We start from the raw sequence: 22,199 nt of genomic DNA, 5'->3' as shown, positions 1-22,199 counted from the left end.
CCAGTCTATTTGACTTTTACCTTTAGACTTTGATAAATTTTCATGTAGAAAAGATGGCAGTGACCAGGGGCAGTGACACACACCTGTAATCCCATCGACTTGGGAGGCTGAGGCAGGAGGATTGGGAGTTCAAAGCCAGCCTCAGCAGCTCAGCGAGGCCCTAAGCAACTCAGTGAGACCCTGTCTCTAAATAAAACACACACACACACAAAAATGACTGGGGATGTGGCCCAGTGGTTAAGCGCCACTGGGTTCAATCCCCAGTACAAAAAAAAAAGGAGAGAAAGAAAAGATAGCAGAGGGCATGATGAATATCATCACCTGCAGATGAGGAAACTGAGGCTCAGAGAAGCAGTCTGGGGGACAGTGCCATCCTTTGAAGTCAGACCCACATAATCTCAGTTCTACCACTTCTTAGCTATGTGCCCTGGGGAAAGCAGAGTCTTCATTTGCAAAATGCAAAGATAGGTTCTTAGAAGAATTGAATAAGATAGGGGCTGGGGCGTTGGCTCTGAGGTGAGCATTTGCCTGGCATGCAGATGGCCCTGGATTTGATCCGCAGCGCCACTAAAAAAAATTTTTTTTAATGGAATTGAATAAGACAGTGTATATTAGGCATTCCATTATTGATAAAAAACATCCGTGTTTTTATATATGACTACCTGTCAGATATAAAGGAGTTATTTCAACATCGTTTATGAGAAAACCACAGGGAATTGCTTTTCCCAAGGACACAGCCAATAATTCAAAGGACAGGAGTAAGAGTGGAGACTTGACCGAGGTTCTCTTTCCAGTCTCTGAAATTTTTTTGAATAGGGTTCCCATTTTTAGGCAATTTAGGGAAACCTGATTTAAAAAAAAAAAAAAAACAACAAACTCAATGTTTCATTCTTTTCTTTCAATTGCAATTGAAATTTCTGAAGCCATTGATCATTTTTCTGAACTGTGAAGGTACTCAGGAGGAATTTGGGGTGTCACAGTTCCCATGCCAGCATTTGGAAAGTCTGGCCCTCCAAGAGAGAGAGAGAGACAGACAGACAGACAGACAGACAGTGATACACACAGAGACAGAGTGAGAATGGCCTTACAGTTTGTGCATCTATTTAATGTTGGCATTTTTGTTTTACTTTTTGTTTTTTTGTTTTTTTTTTTTGTACCAGGGATTGAACCCAGGGGTGCTCACCCACTGAGCCACATCCCCAGCCCTTTTTTGTGTTTTATTTAGAGACAGAGTCTCGCTGAGTTGCTTAGGGCCTCGCGAAATTACTGAGGCTGGCTTTGAACTCGGGATCCTCCTGCCTCAGCCTCCCAAGTCGCTGGGATGACAGGCCTGTGCCCACCTCCATCTTAACTCTATTCAAGTGTACAGTTTGGTGGTACTAAGGACATTCACAAAGTCATGCAACCATCACCACTGCCCTTCCTCAGAGCCCTGTCCCTCTTACAGAACTAAGCCCTGAACCCATTTATATAGTGTCATTCCGTGCTCACAAGGACACAGCCCTGCACTATTGGCCACACTGAAGATATGGCAGCCCCTCCGGTGACAGCTCCGGGGCTCCGTTATGCTGTTTATGATTCCACATTTGCTTCAAGGGTTGTGTTTCTCTCCCATCCTCAGCACTGGAAGGGGCTTCCACTGCGACTGTCACTTGGCCCCAGGCAGGAGCCACCGAGGTTTGCACAACTGCTCACCCGCACACACAGTCCCAGTACATCCCACCCACTCGCACATTCTGCTCACCCAAGCAGTCGGTCCCTTCCTTGGCACTGAGTATGTGTTCATCTTCCCAAGACGCACGAGGAGACTCCAGACTGGGGGGAAGGGCTGTCAGGTTTCTCTTTCGCCTTTGGAGAGGCTGCACCTCGAAACCAGGAATCCATCCGCGGAGACCTTGAGGAAATGGCCCCTGGAAGGGATGGGGCCTTCCACCCCAGGCTGTTTCTCCATTAGAAGGCTGAACATTCCACCACCGAGTTGCTCTTTTATCTATCTCTCATCGGAACAGTAACATGAGCACGAGTTTACAGGAGGACATGGTACAGGAACTCCAAAATCTTAAAAAGCAACCATTTGGCCTGGGGTTGCGGCTCAGTGGTACCTGCCTAACCCTGTGAGGCACTGGGTTCCATCCTCAGCACCACATAAAGGCAAAAAAATAGAGGTATCCTGTCCATAGAAAACTAAAAAAGATTAAAAAAAAAAAAAAAAAAAAAAAAAACAACAGTTCTCTGACCTACTCTTTTCTACCTGCCATCTTTTCCATTAGAAGGGACTCTCAAACTCATTTCATAGCTGTACCCTCATAGCTATAGGTACTATTTTTAGATAACTTTTTTTTTTTTTTTTTTGTACAGGGCAATTGAACTCAGGGGCATCTAACTACTGAGCCACATCCCCAGCCCTTTTTTATATTTTATTTAGAGACAGGGTCTTGCTGAGTTGCTTAGGGCCCCAGTAGACACTGAGGTCTTCCAGCAGAAAGGACGATAATGACTGACTTCTGAGAACTCAGTTAATAACAACTTTATAAAGGACTCTATTCCCATTTTACAGTTGGGGAAAATGAGGCATGGAAAGATCAAGTAACCTCTCCAGTGACTGGCAGAGCTAGACTCTGAGCCAGTGTGTTCAACTCCAGAGCCTCTGCTCTCAGCCACTTCCCTATATTAATCTAATCTCATCCCAGTTAGAAATCTGCACATCCTTTTTCCAGATTCATCCCACTCTCGATGATGGTCACAGCTTTTCCCTGTTATGACTGAGCAGTGTTCATCACGGGTTTTGTGTGGGCAGGTTAAGTGTCAGCCCTGCCCCTTCCATATCTGTTATAGTGGTGCAGGCCTGTCATCCCAGCAGCTCAGGAGGCTGAGGCAGGAGGATCGCGAGTTCAAAGCCAGCCTCAGCAGCATAGTGAGGCCCTAGGCAACTCAGGGAGACCCTGTCTCTAAATAAAAATAAAAAGGGCTGGGGATGTGGCTCAGTGGTTATGCACCCCTGGTTCAATCCCGGGTACCAAAACTAAATAAGTAAATAAAAGTAAAAAGAGAGCATAAAACCTGGAGGTGGAGGAGGGGTGTGGACAAGTATATGGACTGCAGGGAAATCAACCTAGGGGCTCACTGCCCAGTCGCAGAGAGGTTGCTCCTGTGGCCTGGTCTGCCCTGCTATTATGGACCTTTATGGGTATCCTCTTCATCAATCCCCACAATAGCCCAAAGAGGAACAGATGCAGCTAGAGGGTTGCTGGGAAGAGTAAATGAGGTGGCTCCTGAGAAATACCCAGAACATTTACTGGCCCAGGGAAATGCTCAGTGATGCTGTCTATTTGCAGTCCCTTTACATCTGTGCCAAATCTCCCACACTTCGTTATCTGTTACCTATGCAAAATTCTTTTTCTTTTTCTTTTTTTTTTTTTTTTTTTTTGTACTGGGAATTGGACTCAGGGACATTCGACCCCTGAGCCACATCCCCAGCCCTATTTTGTATTTTGTTTAGAGATGGGGGGCAGGGTTAGTGAGTTGCTTAGCACCTTGCTTTTGCTGAGGCTGGCTTTGAACTCACGATCATCCTGACTCAGCCTCCCCAGTCGTTGGAATTACAGGTGTGTGCCACCATGCCCGGCAAAAATCTTCGTCTCTAATTTTCTTTTAGAGATGCTAGAAAAAATTACAATAATGAAAATTTAAAATTAGTATAATAAAAATTATGATAGTTTTTTTCTGGAGTCTTATTTCCAGAACTTCTATTAATGTTAAAACATTAATAGCCTTTTGCTTTACTACCAGAGCATTAATAACCTTCTCAAGTTGTGGGAAATGTTCCCTCACCCACATTCTCCATAGAACCTGTTTCATTGACCCTCTGAGAGTCACAGACATTTTTTTTTTAAATCTGGAAGGAATCTAAGGAGAAAACAATTAATCCACCTTCATTATAATAGACAAGAAAATGAGTCCAGCAGTGTAGTCAACTGGTCAACATAGGATCAGAAATTCAAATTCTTTCCCCACACACCACTATCTCCCATTAAGTCATGTCCTCATTCAAAGGTGAACAAACATCTTCTGTAAAGGGTCAGATAGTGAATATTTTGGACTTTGTGAGTCACAAAGTCCATCACAACTCAACTCTACCCTCATAGCACAAAAGCACCCATAGACAATATGTAAATAAATGGGCATGGCCATGTGCCAATAAAACTTTATTTGTGGACACTGAAATATCAATTTCATGTCATTTTCACCTTTCAGGAATATTATGCTTTTTATTTTCTTTCAACCACTTAAAAATGTGGACATCAGTCCATGGCACACACCCAGTGGTTGTAATCCCAGCAGCTCAGGAGGCTGAGGTGGGAGAATCAAGAGTTCAAAGTCAGCCTCAGCAACTTAGTGAGGCCCTATCTCTAAATAAAATATAAAAAAGGACTGGGGATGTGGCTTAGTGGTTAAGCACCCCCTGATTCAATCTCTGGTTCAAGAAAGAGAGAGAGTGAGAGAGAGGAAGAAAGAGAGAAAAAGAAAGAGAGAGAGAGAGAGAGGAAGACAGAAAGAGAGAAAAGGAAAGAGAGAGAGAGAAAGAGAGAAAAGGAAAGAAAGAAAGAAAGAAAGAAAGAAAGAAAGAAAGAAAGAAAGAAAGAAAGAAAGAAAGAAAGAAAGAAAGAAAGAAAGAATCAGAACTGTCATGCTGTTGCTCCATTATGCTCCACTGGTCAAAGCAGTCACAGGCCAGCCCAGACTCAAGGGGAATGGAGAAATAGACTCCATGACTCCACGAGGGAACAGAAAAGTATCAGTGGCAGAGATCTTGGGAAACAACTTTTTCCAATGAGAACTGGGCTTCCAGTCTGTGTTCCAATGCAGACAACTCCAAGGAGCCACACTGGTCTCCAGAGATGTCTTTCCAAGAGGTTTTACCTAGAAGTCAGGGAGAAATAAAATCAGAGAATTTAGACCATGATGCGTAATACTGCAGCAAAAATGAGTAAAAGTCAGCTGGCCAGGCCTCTTGCCCCTGGATGTCTTCCTCCCAGAAGCATTCTAACCAGGGGACTTCTGAACATACCCAAGTGTGTAGTGTTTTAAGTTAATGACCCCACCCACCAGCAAACATAGCCAATAGTCTTAACAAATGAACTCAGCTTCTTTGGAGACAGGAGAAAGGGATGGTTAAATAATAGCCAAGACTAATTGAACACATACTATGTGCCAGGTCCTGCATGAAAGTTAACTCTCCTTAACTTTTTTTTTTATTGTAAACAAATGCGATACATGTTGTTTCTCTATTTGTACATGGAGTCAAGTCATACCATTTGTGTAATCATAAATTTACATAGGGTAATGTTGTTTGATTCATTCTGTTATTTTTTTCCTTCCCACCCACCCTTCCCACCCCTCTTTTCCCTCTATACAGTCCTTCCTTCCTCCATTCTTACCACCCTCCTTATCCCTAACCCTAAACCTAACCCTAACCCTAACGCTAACACCTCCCACCCCCCTATTATATGTCCTCATCCACTTATCAGCGAGATCATTCGTCCTTTAGTTTTTTGAGATTGGCTTATCTCACTTAGCATGATATTCTCCAATTTCATCCATTTGCCTGCAAATGCCATAATTTTATCATTCTTCATGGCGGAGTAATATTCCATTGTATATATATGCCACAGTTTCTTTATCCATTCATCAACTGAAGGGCATCTAGGTTGGTTCCACAATCTGGCTATGGTGAATTGAGCAGCTATGAACATTGATGTGGCTGTATCTCTGTAGTATGCTGATTTTAAGTCCTTTGGGTATAGGCCAAGGTGTGGGATAGCTGGGTCAAATGGTGGTTCCAGTCCAAGCTTTCTGAGGAACCTCCACACTGCTTTCCAGAGTGGCTGCACTAATTTGCAACCCCACCAGCAATGTATGAGTGTACCTTTTTCCTCAAATCCTCGCCAACACCTATTGTTGCTTGTGTTCTTGATAATTGCCATTCTAATTGGGGTGAGGTGAAATCTTAGGGTAGTTTTGATTTGCATTTCTCTTATTACTAGAGATGTTGAACATTTTTTCATATATCTGTTGATTGCTTGTACATCTTCTTCTGTGAAGTGTCTTCATTTCCTTAGCGCATTGTTGATTGGATTATTTGTATTCTTGGTGTAGAGTTTTTTGAGTTCTTTATAGATTCTGGAAATTAGCACTCTATCTGAAGTATGAGTGTCAAAGATCTCCTTAACTCTTCACAGGCACTAAGTGAATTAATACAGGTAAAATGCTTTGAAGGGGGACCTGCGTGTAGTTAACCTGCAAGAAGTCCTTCTTTTTAAATTAACCTACACATCCACCCTAATAGGTGATGCTCTGGTTACTATTATCATCATTGCTATTTTCCAAAGCGGAAGCTGATACCTAGGTTAGTTACCTGACACCCTGCTGCTGGGCAATAGAACCAGATGCAAGCCCAGGCCCTGACTCCTGGCCCCGAGTTCTCATCCATTCCACTGTCCTACTCAGAGTACAGGAACAAGAGACCCTTTAAGTTCTTCTCAGAGAAGCCACAATTACCATTCCCTTCGAACTCCTAGTGCCCAGTCATGCTTTTTCTAATTGTCCCTTCAGAGGGCAATAGCTCCAACAACAAAAAGAAAGCTCTAGAAACCTCTGTCCGAGGTACTGAATCGAATATCACAGTCCAGAGTCCATTTGGTTCACAAATTTTGTTGAGCCACTACTATACACCTGGTAGTGCAAATAGCGAGGAGAGAGAGATGTTCTTATTCCTCATTGAATCTATATTCTAGTTATGAAGATGGCGATAGATAAAAATTGAACTCAAAAGAGATAAAATTATTTTAGGGATGGTAGCAGCACCAAGTAGTAATTTTACATACTGAAGTGCCGCAAGTCTTAAAAAAAAAAAAATCCACCTCTCTAAGATTGCCTGGGTTTAGAAAGTGGAGAAAGAAGCAAAATAGCATTCTTTAGTCTTATCCCAGAAGTGTCAAAGGCCAGACATGGAAGTGAATGTCACTTGGTCCTTCGAAGCAGGAGCGTGGTCTGCAGTTTGCAGGCAAAGGCAGAGAAACCAACTCCAAGTTCTTATGAATGGGGTGGAGTCTGTGCATGCAGAGAATAAATAATTTCCTTGATTTTTTTTTTTTTTTTTTAAGACCATGGGGAAAAGGAAAGCTCAGGGCGTTACTAATGCAGTGGTATCTGTTCAGATTTTTTTTTTTTCTTCCATCTTTGAGCCTTGCCCAGCAGATTTCTGTTGGCAGAAAGGACCTAATCCACATTTTTTTTTTTTGGGTCTGTGCATTGATTTAATAGTATCAAACCCTGAGGTCCTCATGGTCTGCACCTGGGTTGCTTTTTCCCCTAATGAAGCAAGAGAAGTGGTTTAGGCCCCTGCCGTGCTCCCTATCAAAGCCACACAATGATTAACTCAGGTCCCCTTATTAAGACCAGGCAGAAGAAAATCCCTTAGTCATCAGCATTGTGAAAATCCCAGGATGGGGAGTGTTCAATGAAAAGATTACCTTGGGCACCTGAAAATAATGGAAGAGCTCAATAGAGAAACCATTAAGCCTGTCTACACACGCTAAGTCAGGTGGAGGGTCGAGGTAATTAGCTGCGACATTCAGGCCAGAGAATCCATTTTGGAACTTCTGCCCTGACTGAGTCAGTGTGGATAATTATTCAAATCCCTCATACATTTTTCCTGGAGAAACCATTTTAGGTTGTGTCTACACACACACACACACACACACACACCCCTACACAAACAGGACTAAATATGATTGGTCAGTAAAAGTGGTTGGATAGATATTTTTTTAAACTGAATAATAAGTCACTTGGGGAATGAGAGGTCTAAAGCCATAACTTATTTTTGTTGTTGTTTTCTTTTTTTAAAAATTTTGCTCTTTTTAGTTATACATGAAAGTGGAATGTATTTTACATATCATACATGTGAGACTTTCTTGTGGTTGCACATGTGTGGAGTTTCACTGGTCATGTGTTCATGTATGAACATGGGAAAGTGACGTCCCCTTCATTCCACTGTCTTTCCTATTCTCATCCCCCTCCCTTCCCTTCATTCCCCTTTGTCTAATCCAGTGTATTTCCATTCTCCCCTCACCACCCCCATTGTGTGTTAGCATCCACATATCAGAGAGAACATTTGGCCTTTGGTGTTTGGGATTGACTTATTTCACTTATCATGAGAGTCTCCAGTTCCATTCATTTACCAGCAAATGCCATAATTTCATTCTTCTTTATGGCTGAATAATATTCCACTGTGTGTATATAGACCACATTTTCTTTATCCATTCATCAGTGGAAGGGCACCCAGGTTGGTTCCATCCAAAGTTGTAACTTATGAGTTGTGTGACTTCAAGCCACATTGTTTTATTTCTCTCAGCCTCAGTTGCTTCAACTGTAAAATGGGAATGTTAATAGCCCCCTGTTAATATTTAATACATAATATTGATTGCATTGATATAAAATGCAGTATTTCTAGCTTATATCCTGATAAGTAGTAAGCACTTTTAAAATGTGATGTGTTTGACTATTTGTTGGAGGGACTAGTTCATGTTTAGAGAGATCAGATGTTGGGATGTCATTCAACAAGGGGGTCAGTAGTCTCAGAGCAAATGCCTTCACCCTCCAGCCCCTAGTGTGACCCCTTCATAGATAATATGTGTCCTTGGTCTCAAGTGTGTGTAAACATGAAGAAGTTGCTCTCTGATAGCACATCTTCCTGCCTTCAACCTCGGTCTCCACCAGTCTCTCAATCTGTGTTTCCTTCTCCCTCCTCCCTTCCCAGAACTGGCTCTACCTGGGGGTGAGCAGTGATCTGGTAAGCCCTGCTAGAGAAGAGGTATTTGTTCCAAAAGCAGGAGTCCTGAGAAACAAAGTCCAGCCAAAGTCCCAGTTCTTGCCTCTGTTTTGAGGCCATGGAATCCCTCAGACAGGATGCTAGACCAGGACTTGGGGCAAACTTCTTGCCCTAACCCTTGTCCCTTGCACCTGGGCACATGGCTTGGTCCCAGAGAGGACTCGATTGCGTTCGTGAGGGCTCTGGCCTGGAGAAGTGTCCTCTCACACGTGCCTAGACTCAGCCATCCTGCGAGGGGTGGGGGAGAGTGGATCTCTGGCTTCAGCCTCCATGTTTTGAAGGCAAGCTGTCCAGAGGATGGCGTGTCACTGAAATGACAGGAAGCCTCCCAGCCAATGAATACACTCAGATTCTTGCTGGTAATCTGGAAAGATTCCAGCCTCCTTTTTATAGCCAAAAAATTACCAGTGGGCTAGGAGTATGAAGTGAAACCTACTCCTATCCCCAGGATGGGGACAAACACTCCATCTATGCCAGTTGAGCCAGTATTTCTGGAAACCCTGGTAAGACTTTAGCACATTTAGTACTCTTTGTCATTGTCATGCCCATTTAGGATGTGAGGATTACCTCATTCAGGTCTTCCAGTATCCCTTTGAGTGACATTATGCTGGTTCCATTTACAGAGAAGTAGCTGGTTCAAAGTCACCATGCTAGAAGATGGCAAAGGCAGACTTCCAACCCAGTCAGCCTGGACTCATCCTCTAAGCCACTTTTCTGGGAAGATCTCTTTTAAAGTTAAAATAAATGAAATAAATAAAACCGGAAGCAGTGGTGTACTCCCATAATCCCAGTGGCTCCAGAGGCTGAGGAGGGAAGATTACAAGTTCAAAGCCAGCCTCAGCAACTTAGCGAGGCCCTAAGCAACTCAGCGAGACCCTGTCTCCAAATAAAAAATTTCAAAAAGGACTCAGGATGTGGCTCAGTAGTGAAGCACCCCTGACTTTAATGCCTGGCACTCCAAGAAAAGAAAATGAAAAAGAAAAAAAAAAAAAATTGGGTGCACATGACATTTTTGACAGCCATTGATTAAAAAAAAAAAAAAAAAAAAAAAAAAAAGACAAAAGACAAAATATCCCTGTAAAATATTGCATGTCAAAGAAATGTGTGTTTTATCCATGGAAAGAATATCAACATATCATGACAATGGTCTTGTGTAAATTAGGAGGGCCATAATTTATTGGATGTAGACACTGTGTCTGGTGCACATTTAGATTTTCTGGCAATAATTTCAGAGCTCTAGTGCATCAGGAGAATCTGGTCACCTCTTTTCTGCTTAGAATGTAGCTGGCAAAAAGTTATAACTTAGGTACTGGGGATACAGCTCAGTTGGTAGAGAGTTTGCTTCCCATGCCCAAGGCCCTGGGTTCAATCCCCAGCATAGATGATGCTCATCTATGTTGTGGTGTTGCTGGCATTATGTAGGAAAGGGTTTAAGGGAACACAGTTCTGTCCTTTTTATTTACTCTGCTATATCTCAATTGCCTACTGTAAAAAATAAAAATAAAAATAACAACAAAAAGTAGAACTGATGACCACTTCCTACCTCAGAAGGAGGCTAGAATCAGAAACAGGAGACAGACTGAGAGGTACCCTCTCACATAGGTTAAGAACCACATTAGAAGCCAGTGCAGTGCTACACACCTGTAACCCCAGCAGCTTGGGAGGCTAAGGCAGGAGGATGGTGAGTTCCAAGTCAGCCTCAGCAACTCAGTGAGACACTGTCTCTAAATAAAACACAAAATAGGGCTGGGGATGTGGCTCAGTGGTTGAGTGCCCCAAGTTTGATTCCAGGTACCCACCCCACAAAAAAGAACCACCTTGGAGCCTCCATCCTCAATGGGAGGGAGAGGGCTGTACCACCCGAGATGGCCAGTTCCTGCCAAAGCTGTGTGTGGCTGTTTGCATCCTCTTCTGGGGCCCTGTCATTTTATTCCCTGTTCCTGATTCAGTGCTCAGGAACCACCATGACTTCAGTGTAGTTCCATCCTACCTTGAATCTCTTTCTTGAGCTACAAAAGATTATGGCTTTTTCTGCCATTAGCTCTTCCTTTTCCAGACAAGATGGCTGCCCCTTCACTGTCCTTATAGAACACACTAGAACACACTTCCAGAATATTATTCTTTTTTTTTTTTTTTTTTTTTTTTGTACCAGGGATTGAACCCAGAGGTGGTTAACCACTGAGCCACATCCTCAACTCTTTTTTTTTTATTTTTTTTTTTTTTTGAGACATGGTCTTGCTAAGTTGCCAAGAATGACTTTGAACTTGTGATCCTCCTGCCTCAGTCTCCCAAGCCGCTGGGATTACAGGGGTGTGCCACTGCACCTGGTTCAAAATATTCTCTTTTTAAAATATTTTTTTTTTAGTTGTATGTGGACACAATGCCTTTATTTTACTTATTTATTTTTATCTGGTGCTGAGAATCTAACCCAGTGCCTCATACGTGCTAGGCAGGTGCTCTCACTGAGTGCTTGGGCCCTCAGAATATTCTTTATCCTCCTCATCAGTATCCTTCCTAAAAGTCAATGACCAGAACCAAAAATGATGTACCACACCTGTTCCTAAATAACAACAGGGTTATAGGGCCTGGCACAGTGGTGTAAGCCTATAATCCCAGTGGCTCAAGAGGCTGAGGCAGGAGGATCTCAAATTCAAGGCCAGCCTCAGCAACTTATCAAGGCCCTAAGCAACTCTTAGAGACCCTGTCTCTAAATAAAATATAAAAGAAAGGACTCAGTGGGTTAAGCACCCCTGAGTTCAATCCCCAGTACAAAAAAAATAAAAAGTAATAATAATAACAGGGTCACAACTTACCCTGCTTTGGGAGGTGAGGAAGATCATTAAGATTAAGTACGAGTCAGTTGCTGTCAATTAAAAAATGAGCCTGAGGGACTGAAGGCTGGTCCCGGCGGCAGAGCACAGGTTCCTGACCGGAGCTTGCCCCCTCTCCTCTGCCTGCCTCAGAGGAAAAGAATTTGACTGGTATCACTCTCTGGATTGGAACTGCATGTGAGTGGTAAGAGGAGAGTAGGCGTATTTAAAGGTTGATCATTTCAACTGTAGCAAAACTCCCACCAACTGCCAAGCATCAACTTGACAGAGCAAAGGAGGGAGTTTCTAGTTGAGAACAACTCTTGCCAGCGCCCGCTCTGACCACCGATGCTTGACTTCCCCGGGCTTTTCCATCGGCGATGAGGCGATCGGGGAGATCCCAGGGAGGAATCCGGGCTCAGATGATCCCATAGGAGTCCTGACTTGTTTGCCTTTTGGCAGAGAGCCTGAGCAAACAGAACTTCCTCCTTAAATTCTAGGCATTTTCATCATTTCCCTTGTAAATGGATCTAATGGCTAGCCCCTGTTTCGCACGGTAGCTTAAGAAGAAGCTCCGGTCAAATTGTTCTGTGCAGTGAAAAGCATCACCTCGTTGATGGTATGGATAATCCCAGTGGCTTGGGAGGCTGAGGCAGGAGGATCAAGAGTTCAGAGCCAACCTCAGCAACTTAGCAAGGCCCTAAGCAACTTAGCAAGACCCTGTCTCTAAATAAAATATAAAAAGGCTGCGGATGTGGCTTAGTGGCTGAGTGCCACTGAGTTCAATCCCCTGTACCAAAAATACAAACAAACAAACAAAACAGCAAGCCACATTCCTGCCTGAACTTGAATCTGAACTTGATTTTGGAACATAGAGAGGACAGATTTGGGTGAGAGATCGTTTAGTAGAAATGGTAATCACACCAAATCTGGAAAGTTTTCCTCAAATCCCTCTAAAGGCCATGAGGCTGGTTCCTTCTCCCACCAGCCCCTGCAGAGAGCCAGCTTTCCATACAGCTAGGCTGGTTTTCAGGTTGACCAATCCGGTCTTCTCCTTTGCTTATTTTGCAAGCACCTTGAAGTCAGAACTGGCCACAAGCTTTCTCTCAGTCCCCAGATTTTCCCTGAGTTTCCTTTCGAAGTCAGGTAGCCGATGAGTCATTGGAGAGACAGCTATGAGCAAGACTGGCACAACCTTTGCTCTCATGACATTTTGTGGGAGGTAGACATGCACCAAAAGGAACTGAATTGCGATGGCAATTGGTGCTGCAAAGAACAAGGATAGAGCCGGGCGCACAGTGGTGTACACCTTGAATCCCAACGGCTCAGGAGGCTGAGGCTGGAGGCTCTCGAGTTCAAAGCCAGCCTCAGCCAGCCTCAGCCACCTAGTGAGACTGTGTCTCTAAATAAAATACACACCAAAAAAAAGGACTGGGGATGTGGGTCCGTGGTTAAGCACCCCTGGGTTCAATCCCTGGTACAAAAAGAAAGAAAGAAAAAGGATAGGTGTCTCAGAGAATCTGAAACCAGAGAAAACAGGAGTCAGCTGGGTACTAACAAGAAGTCTCTTCCTTGCCGCCGACTTTAAAGTTCACCAAGCACTTTCTCCCATGTTCTCTCACTTGATTGGGCTATAAGTCCTGCAAAATACAGCTTTGTCACCCTATTCTAGAATAGAGGCTAAGGAACTTGACGTGGTTTCCCCAGGGTCAACTGGTTCGGGTTTTGACTCTGAGTTTTGGACTCTTTCCTGGGGCTTCATTGTCTGCCTTCGGGGGCGGGAGGGGGTTGAGGGTTTGGAAAGATGCAATGGGAAAAGAAAAAGAGGAAAGGACTCCTGGGATACCTCTCTGGAAGACGTTCGGGTGAGGGCTATGATAACTGATATTGACCTCAGCCAAACGGCAAAAGAAAACCTACCTGAAATGTCAACAGGTGTTCTGACTGCCTTGTGCGCATGGCAGTCTTTGCAGTTTCCGGTTAAACTGGAAATGCCCTCCAACCAGAAATACAGTCTCACCAGTGCCTTGAGAAGGAGACACGAAGATACTCACAGACTATCACACACACTCCTGTAGTTTTTAGTACTCAAACCCAGCAGTTTCTCGGCTTCTCTGATGTCGCCCAGGTGTGTTTATAAATCCTTAGCTACAGATTGTTCCAGGCACCATATCCCAGGATTTTATATGCATTCACCTTTTCCATCCACCCACTGAAAGAGGTAATCATTAGTGTCTCCATTTTGCAGATGAGGACAATGAGGCTCAGAGAGATGAAGTGACCTGCCCAAGATCACACAGTGTGCAGTAGAGCTGGATTTGAACCCAAGTCTGACTTCAAATTGTGTCCAAATATGACCCTCTACCTCATGCACTCCCCCTGAAAATGAATTTCATAGCCACTTCCTGCTCTTCCCACCTGATTTTTGTTTTGTTTTGTTTTGTTTTGTTTTAGCACCTAAAGTCATAATACGGCATAATAGCAGCCTTGGGACAGTTTTGAAAGGCTCTGATACCCAGCCCTCAGACACCATGTCCCTCTAGGTGGAGGACACCCACCCCATTGTGTTCCCTCCTCTGGAAGATCTGAGTTAACAGACACTGAGAACAGACAGATTCAATCAGGCAACCTGCAGCCAAACTACACAAAGGCCCAAGGAGTAAGAAGGACCAGTCGTCTAAGTTGCTTCTCTAGACTAGTGAACCCTCTATCAATCAATTTGTATTTAGCTAGAGTCACTTTTCTTTTTTTAAAAGAGAGGTGGTACACACTTATAATCTCAGCAACCTGGGAGGCTGAGACAGGAGGATTGCAAGTTGGAGGCCAGCCTCCGCAGCTTAGGGAAGCCCTAAGCAACTTAGCAAGGCCCTGTCTCAAAATGAAAAATGCAGAAAGGGCTGGGGATGTGGCTCAGTGGTAAAGGGCCCCTGGGTTCAATCTCCAGTACCAACCACAAAAAGAAAGAAAGAAGACAATTGGAAACTAAAGATAGGGGGAAAAAAGGCAGATCTCCCATAGTAGCTCAAGAATCTGGCTCAGTAACATCGTGTGCTTTCTCTCTCTCTCTCTCTCTCTCTCTCTCTCTCTCTCTCTCTCTCTCTCTCTCTCTCTCTCTCTCTCTCCCTCTCCTTTTCTCTTTCTCTTTACCCACCTCCAAAGCAGTGGCTATGGATTGAAGAAAAAAAAAAAAAAATAGCAAACTTTTTTTATCTTCTCGTATCTTCTTGTTTTCCCCGGTCAGTGCTGCCTGCCAGCATGTTGTCTGGACTTGAGCTGTGAACAAAACATTAAACACAAACACCTGCCTCACCTCTATCTTCTCTTTTCCTCCTTAGGTGAAAGCAGCTTCCAAATATGTGGACGTACCTGTGAGTATTTGAAAATTGCTTTTTGTGGGTTTGTGGTTTTTGTCTCTCTCTCTCTCTCTCTCTCTCTCTCTCTCTCTCTCTCTCTCTCTCTGGCTTGGCTTTGTTAGTGCTGTTCATTACTTGCTGCTAAACTGTATGTTCCTCACTTGCTCAGAAAGAGCAAAGTCATTTCTCAGACCAGAGGGTATGGTTGCCTTCACCAGGAGAAAGTGCCAGCTGGAGAGTACAGCCGGCTCACTTTCACTTTCTTTTGTCTCCATTTCTTTTCTGTTTCCATCCTCTTCCCCCGACCCCTTGCATGAACTTCTTAGGAGTAGAGCCCTGAACTGGAAATTTGCACAAGAGTACCAGTGTCTTTTTTCGTGGGGGTAGGGGGTGGGGTACCCAGGATTGAACTCAGGGGTGCTCGACCACTGAGCCACATCCCCAGTCCTATTTTGTATTTTACTTAGAAACAGTGTCTTGCTGAGTTGCTCAGAGCCTCGCTTTTGCTGAGGCTGGCTTTGAACTCTCGATCCTCCTGCCTCAGCCTCCCGAGCTGCTGGGATGACAGGCGTGCACCATCACGCCGGGTGACACAATACCTTTTCGATATATTCATTTTTATGTGGTGCTGAGGATGGAACCCAGTGCCTCACACGTGCTAGACAAGCGCTCTACCACTGAGCCACAACCCCGGCCCAACAAGTATCTTTTTTTAAAGCAAATAAATTCTGAATGTGTTCATTTGGGGGTCAATTCTGCAATTGTTTTAAGGAAACCTTACAAAAACTGCTTATAATTAGTGCAGGCCTCATTAAATGGCGAGAGCCCTCAAAGTGCACAGATAAAGCACTCGAAGTTGCCCAAAATTTACATTTAAATTGAGGTTAAGTACTATACATGAATGCTAGAATATGGGATCACCTGTGATAAACCAGAGTACATTTATAGACAGACTTTGCCCTGCCTATTAGCAAAATAAAATTGGAGAGATTTAAATATATTCCAATAAAGAGGGGAAGAAAATGATTCTGTTTCTCCATTTCTAACAAAAGAGGTGTGAGTCTATTATAAAATATTAAATTTAGAGAGCTTATCTCAACAGCCACCAAGGGTCTTATACTGAGCATTTCTCATTCTGAACGTGGTTAAGTACCCTCCTTGTTCAAATACTTATTTGTTAAAATTTGTTTTTTTCTAAAAGGATTTATATTAACATTTAAATTCATTTCCCCAGGAAGCTAAGTGTGTAATGGTTTATTGGCTTATTTCTCTAAGGAAGACAAAATGGAAAATTGGAGTGAATTTAGCATTAGCATATATTTTGTTTGTTTAATGAAAGAATGTGCAATCAATAATTATGCTTTGAATTCATATAATACTTCTCATCAAGGGACCTCAGACTCCTTCGTGTAGGCAGAAGAATGGAGAATAGAAAAGGCTTACAAAACTGCAGCAGAGAAGTTAAGCAATTTGCTTTGTCGAGCCCTCAAGTATAAACTTTGGCTTCATGGGGAGTCTCTGGCCCTGGTTCTCCATCTTTAAAATGGAGATAATAATACCACACTCGTGGGTTTGCTGTGCAAATTCAGTGTGGAACAGGCGGCACCAGATCTGACACTCAGCAGACATGTCATCAGAGAAGGGCACAGAGTGGCACCAAGATTGAAATTCTCAGCAACCACCACAAAGATCTGGCATCTCGGTCTGTTTTCCATAGGCCTCAAAGCAGAGAGGAGATCTCGACTTCCAGGTTTGGCTGGGTGACCCCATAGACAAGGTCCAGACATGGAGAAATTTAATCAAGCCATAGGTATTACCAAGCTGTTAGCTTGAACCACATGAGAATGGCATTTTGGAGAGGTCAAAGGAAGACCAAGATCAGCAATTTTTTATGGTCCAAACTAATAATTCTTGTGGGTTTTTTTGTTTTTGTTTGTTTGTTTGTTTGTTTTTTGGTACCAGGGATTGAACCCAGGGGCGATTAACCACTGAGCCACATCCCCAGCCCTTTATTATTATTTTTTTTGGGGGGGGAGGTGCTGGGGTATTATTTTTTATTTTGAGGCAGGGTCTCACTGAGTGTCTGAGGCTCATCTTCAACTTGCAATCCTCCTGCCTCAGCCTCCTGAGCCACTGGGATTACAGATGTGCAGCACTATGCCTGGTTTAACCTAGTAATTCTTGCAAGTCAGATTCAGGTTTATTGTGAAGAAGGGGCAAAATGGACTCTATATTAATATGAAAGTGTCCAGCTCTGTAATCATTCAGTCATTCGAGGATTAATTATGCTATATTCAAAGTCTTGTTAGGATATGAAAGATCAAAAGAGAACTAGCAGGGGGCTGGGGTCGTGGCTCAGTGGTAGAGTGCTTGCCTAGCATGCCTGAGATACTGGGTTCAATCCTTAGCACCACATAAAAATAAATAAATAAATAAAATAAGGGTATTGTGTCCATCTAAAACTAACACACACACACACACACACACACACACACACACACACACTTGCACACATTTAAAAAAAAAGAGAGAGAATTATCAGTTTCTGCCCTCTAGGGAGGCAGAAAAAAGTGACTCACTCAGCATGTCCCCAAATGTCATACATTTGCCATTGAAGATGGACAAGGTAATTAAGGTAACTAAAACTACTACTGCTATACATGCCAGGCACCGTTTTAAGCCCTTTACCTTTAGGCTTTACAAGTGCCCCCACTTTAAAGATGAGGAAACTGAGGCACAGAAGTTAAGTTGCTCAGAGCAGCACCACTGGTAAATGACAGAGGTAAGATTTAATTAAAGCGATATTCTTAAATACTCTGCTGGGCTGCAGGATGATCTCAGTGCATAGATACCCATCTTTATTTGCATAGTTGAGTCATGATTTTAGTATTAGAAAATAGGATTAGCACATCTGACCCAGGACTGCACCAGTTATTACTGGCTTATAAACAATGTTAAAGTTTAAAATTAAGTTCAAGAGTGTGCACTTTTTATAGCTCATCGTATTTTAATGTGCCTGATGAACAAATAATAATTTTATGGAAAACAATAGTATACAATGCACATATGTACGATATGTTCATTGTTTACATGTAGTAAATAATAATAATCATTGATTTCTGAAAACAATCCTATGGGGGTGTTAATTTCATCCTGTTTTACGGATGAGGAAACTGAGACAGAGAGGTTAAGTAACATGCCCAAGTTCACCTGGCGAGTAAGTAGAGTGCAGATCCAGGAACAGGACTGTGGGTGTAGCTCAGCTGGTACAATAGCTTGCCTTGCATGTACAGGGCTCTGGGTTTAATCCCAGCACCAGGGGAACAACAACAACAAAAAGATCCAGGCCTCAATTTGACTGTAGAGCCAGCACTTGCCATGATATGGTCAAGTCTTCAGCACTAGCTCCCAAGAGACAATTTTGTGTGTCTCACTCCAACTCAGCCTTCAGTGACAGCAGTCTGATAGTTCCTAATCAGCATGGAGCATTTACACCATGGGAATTGGCAGACCCTACAAATTAGAGCTTGTTTTTCTAATTTTGTTGTTGTTTGGTTCTTTCTGAGAGCCGGTTCACCAGCACACCACTGGCTATCACCAGCAGCCCCCAAACCAGAATGTGCAGCAGTTAAACTTGCAAAGCTCTTTTTAGTTTGTTTGCTCATTTTTTAATTGGGATTCCCAGCCCTCACCTCTAGAGATTCTGATTCAGTAGTTCTGGAGGGGAGCCTGGAAATCTCTTTCTAAAAAGATCTTCATGTTCATCTGATACGTGATACAAATTTGGAAGCCAATGGATAAATCAATGATATTTCTACCTTGGCTATGTCATGGAAACATCTGGGGAGCTTTTATAAGTATTACTGCCCAGGTTCCTTGGCAGACTTATTAAAACAGAGTCTCTGGGCAGGGCTTGTTGCGGGGTGGGGCACAGGCATCAGGGTTTATAAAGCCTCCCAGATCCTTCTTGTTTGCAGCCAGGTTTAAGAACCATTGGATACAGGGCCAGGCATGGTGGTACATGCCTGTAATCCCAGCAAGCTGGGAGGCTGAGGCAGGAGGATTGCAAGCTTGTTCAGGCCAGCCTCAACAACTTAGCAAGACCCTAAGCAATTTAGCAAGACCCTGTCTCAAAACAAAACAAAAAATGGGCTGGGGATGTGACTCAGTAGCTACATGCCCCTGGGTTCAATCCCCAGTACCAAAAAAAAAGGAAGAGAGACGGAGGGAGAACTATTGGATATGATCATTTCTCAAGTCATTTCTCCAAAGTCTGAGTTCATCTGTGTCACCCTATGAAGCTTCTGGCACACCATTTATTAGTTTAGCTCCATGTAGGGACTAGTAGTTACTTTAGAGATTTTTCTCTTAATTATTTCCATTAATGGAAAGAAGCACTGTTACTAGTCATTCCAACCATTGCATAATCCCCAAAGCATCTCTCTTTGTCTGAGATATAAGATTCAACCCTTTGGTAAACGTAGCAGATTGGCATTCATCATCAGGGCTTGCTTAGGGCACTGAAAATTTGAGTTTGTTTTCCTCCAGCTCAGAAGCATCCTGATAGGGGCTAGCTAAAATTGAAATGTCTCATTTTTCCTAAGCTACAGAATGATTTATTCATGAATTATGTCTTCTGCACTTGGTGGTGTTAACTGTACAGATATATATTTATTTGTGTCTAGATCTTTTCGAAAACCTATGTCTTTTCTAAACTCTTTGAGTCTGTCCTAGCCACATTTATAAGCTGTCCCTAAAAGTTGATCCCACTGTGTGTGAATAGCAATGTAATGTGAAGCCAACTTTTTCTAATGGTATCAGTTATTCAGTCAAGTATATTTTTCAGCTATAACTGCCAGTTAGCTTATTTGTGTGTCAATAGTTTAGATTTTGTTTTGATTAGAAATCTGCTTAAAATGCATTTTATATTGTTCTGCATTTTTATCCCTGTGTGGTGTTTTGTGTTGTTTTTATTTTGGGGGTTTTTTGTTTGTTTGTTCATTTTTAGGGTTTGGAGGGGCTTTTTGGTACCAGGGATTGAACTTAACCACTGAGCCACATCCCCAGCCCTTTTTATTTTTTATTAAGAAACAGGGTCTCGCTAAGTGGCTGAGGCTGGCTTTGAACTTGCAATCCTCCTGCCTCAGCCTCCTGAGTTGCTGGGATGACAGGCGTGGGCGCACCACACTGGGCCTATCCAGGAACAATCATTCAATCTTTCCTCAGCGGCCTAGGTTCACCCCTGTACGTCTTTCCCCATTGGCTACATAGCAACACACTCCCCCAAAGCCTCCCAAGGTGAAGGGCCAGCTCACCCCATCCCCTATAGTTCCAGATCCCAGCAGTTAGTGAGTCTGTGTGTCTCAGGGTGCAGTCTGGCAGCCTGGTCCTCATGCTCGGCACACCACAGCAAATGACAGGGCCTTCTTACCAGCACACTCGGGTTCCTATTGCCCATTCCTGGTCCATAGAGGGATGAAAATCAAAACTTTTTGGAATTGAATGTGAAGCTGGCTTAAAAGAAAGGTAGTTGGGAATGAGAGTCTGAGAACCATTATGAGAGAAGTACACATTTTTGTGCAGAGACTTTCATCCTGACGTGGGCTCCACAGACGACCCTTTTCACTTCTCGGGTCTCAAGTAGATTGAAAAGGTAGCTAAGGCTATGGCGTGATAAAATATTAGGAGGGGGAGTCAGTGGCTGACGTTTTCTGGCCTTCAAGTCAATCTCATGTACGTTATTTTAGCTGATGATCATAACAATCCTTGAAGGTAAGTCCGGGAGCTGTTATTAGTCCCATTTTACAGGTGGCATAACTGAGACCCAGAGAAGTCTAAATGACTTGCAGAAATTTCAGTTTGTGAGGGGACCCAGTAATAACCCATGCTGTGTGCCTGAAGAGCTTTTAAAAAGGATGTTGGAGGTAGGACTGCTCATTCCTTCATTCATAGATTTGTTTACTCTGCAAATATTTACTGAGTACCTACTATGTGCCAAGCACCATCCAGTGAGCTAGAGGTACAATAGGAAACAGACCAAAGATCCTGTATTCATGGATCTTATGTTCTGGTGGGAGAAGACAGACAGAAACCAAATAAATATACAGTACAATGTTAAGCTATTGGTAAAAAAATATATATATATGAAAAAATAATGAGTCAAAAGAGAATCTTAACTACCTGGGTGAGATGAACCAAACTAAAAAATTTTTAGAACTTAAAGGAAATGCCCCTCGGAGAACAGTAAGCCTTGTTGAAAGAAAAAGGGATGATGAAAATAGCATCCTTGTAGATGTGGGTTTCTAACATCACTGGTTCCTGATAGATCCGCTGAACTTGGCTTTGGATCTTAGCTCTAAGATGGCTGCGTGCACCCAGGAAAAGGCTGTATCTGCCACAAGTATCACGAGGGAAGAAATGGAAACAATAATAATAAGTTTCTCAAGTCCCCCAGGTAGGGGTCCCCGTCCCTACTGAGAATGTCCTTTGATGTGCGGCTGCCAAAGAGAGAGGAGAGAGGTGCCAGTTTGGAACTGATAGCTGACACATCTCATTGGAGAACCGCTATTGTTTCGTATCATCAAACTGCAACAATTATAGGACCATCATGCACCCTGCTCAATCCATTTGCTGAAAATTGCTTGAAAGTGTAACACTTGACTACTGTGGCTTTGGGTTGTCCTCATTGTTTTTCAAATTAATACCTTGTCATTGTTTCCGCGGGTGTTAAGAAACGTTACTCGCATCCCAGGGGCCAAGCATTGGCCCTTTGCTTGATAATTGTTTGCTTTGTATGAGGGGAAAAAAATATACAGTCCTACTGTTTCCAAACCTCCCTCATTTTCACCCTGGAAATTACACAGAAGTGTTAACTAACTTCAATTTGCAGTGCCTGACAGTCACGTCTTGTAGAGAAATGATACTTTGTGATCTAAGGTAAATCACAGTAATGAAAACTCATCTTTTTAGTTATTAGCAAACGTACATATCTATTGTGGAAATTTAAGGGGTTTGTGGCAGTTCTGCTAATGACCCATATTACAGTGTTTTAATAGGTTTCTTTGGAGATAACTTTGATTTTTGACATCTCAAACGGTGTATATTCTGAGATTTTTTTTTTTTTTCTTTTACTTCCTTACAATAAAT

The 22,199-nt window shown here is 43.0% G+C and overlaps 1 protein-coding gene across 9 annotated transcripts in view; it reads left to right on the top strand.

Annotated features, from left to right (window-relative positions):
• The window catches only part of CADPS (calcium dependent secretion activator), a 483,924-nt gene that overhangs the window by 420,748 nt on the left and 40,977 nt on the right, over window positions 1-22,199 (top strand). For all 9 annotated transcript variants that reach the window (XM_079114383.1, XM_079114382.1, XM_079114375.1 and 6 more), the window contains one exon: window positions 15,036-15,068. In XM_079114383.1, coding sequence (XP_078970509.1) covers window positions 15,036-15,068 — 33 coding nt within the window. The remainder of the gene's footprint in view (window positions 1-15,035; window positions 15,069-22,199) is intronic.

This window comes from Sciurus vulgaris, assembly GCF_902686455.1.
Source record: "Sciurus vulgaris genome assembly, chromosome: 16".
NCBI classification, from domain to species: Eukaryota; Metazoa; Chordata; class Mammalia; order Rodentia; family Sciuridae; genus Sciurus; species Sciurus vulgaris.
This window is presented reverse-complemented; position numbering and strand designations above follow the sequence as displayed.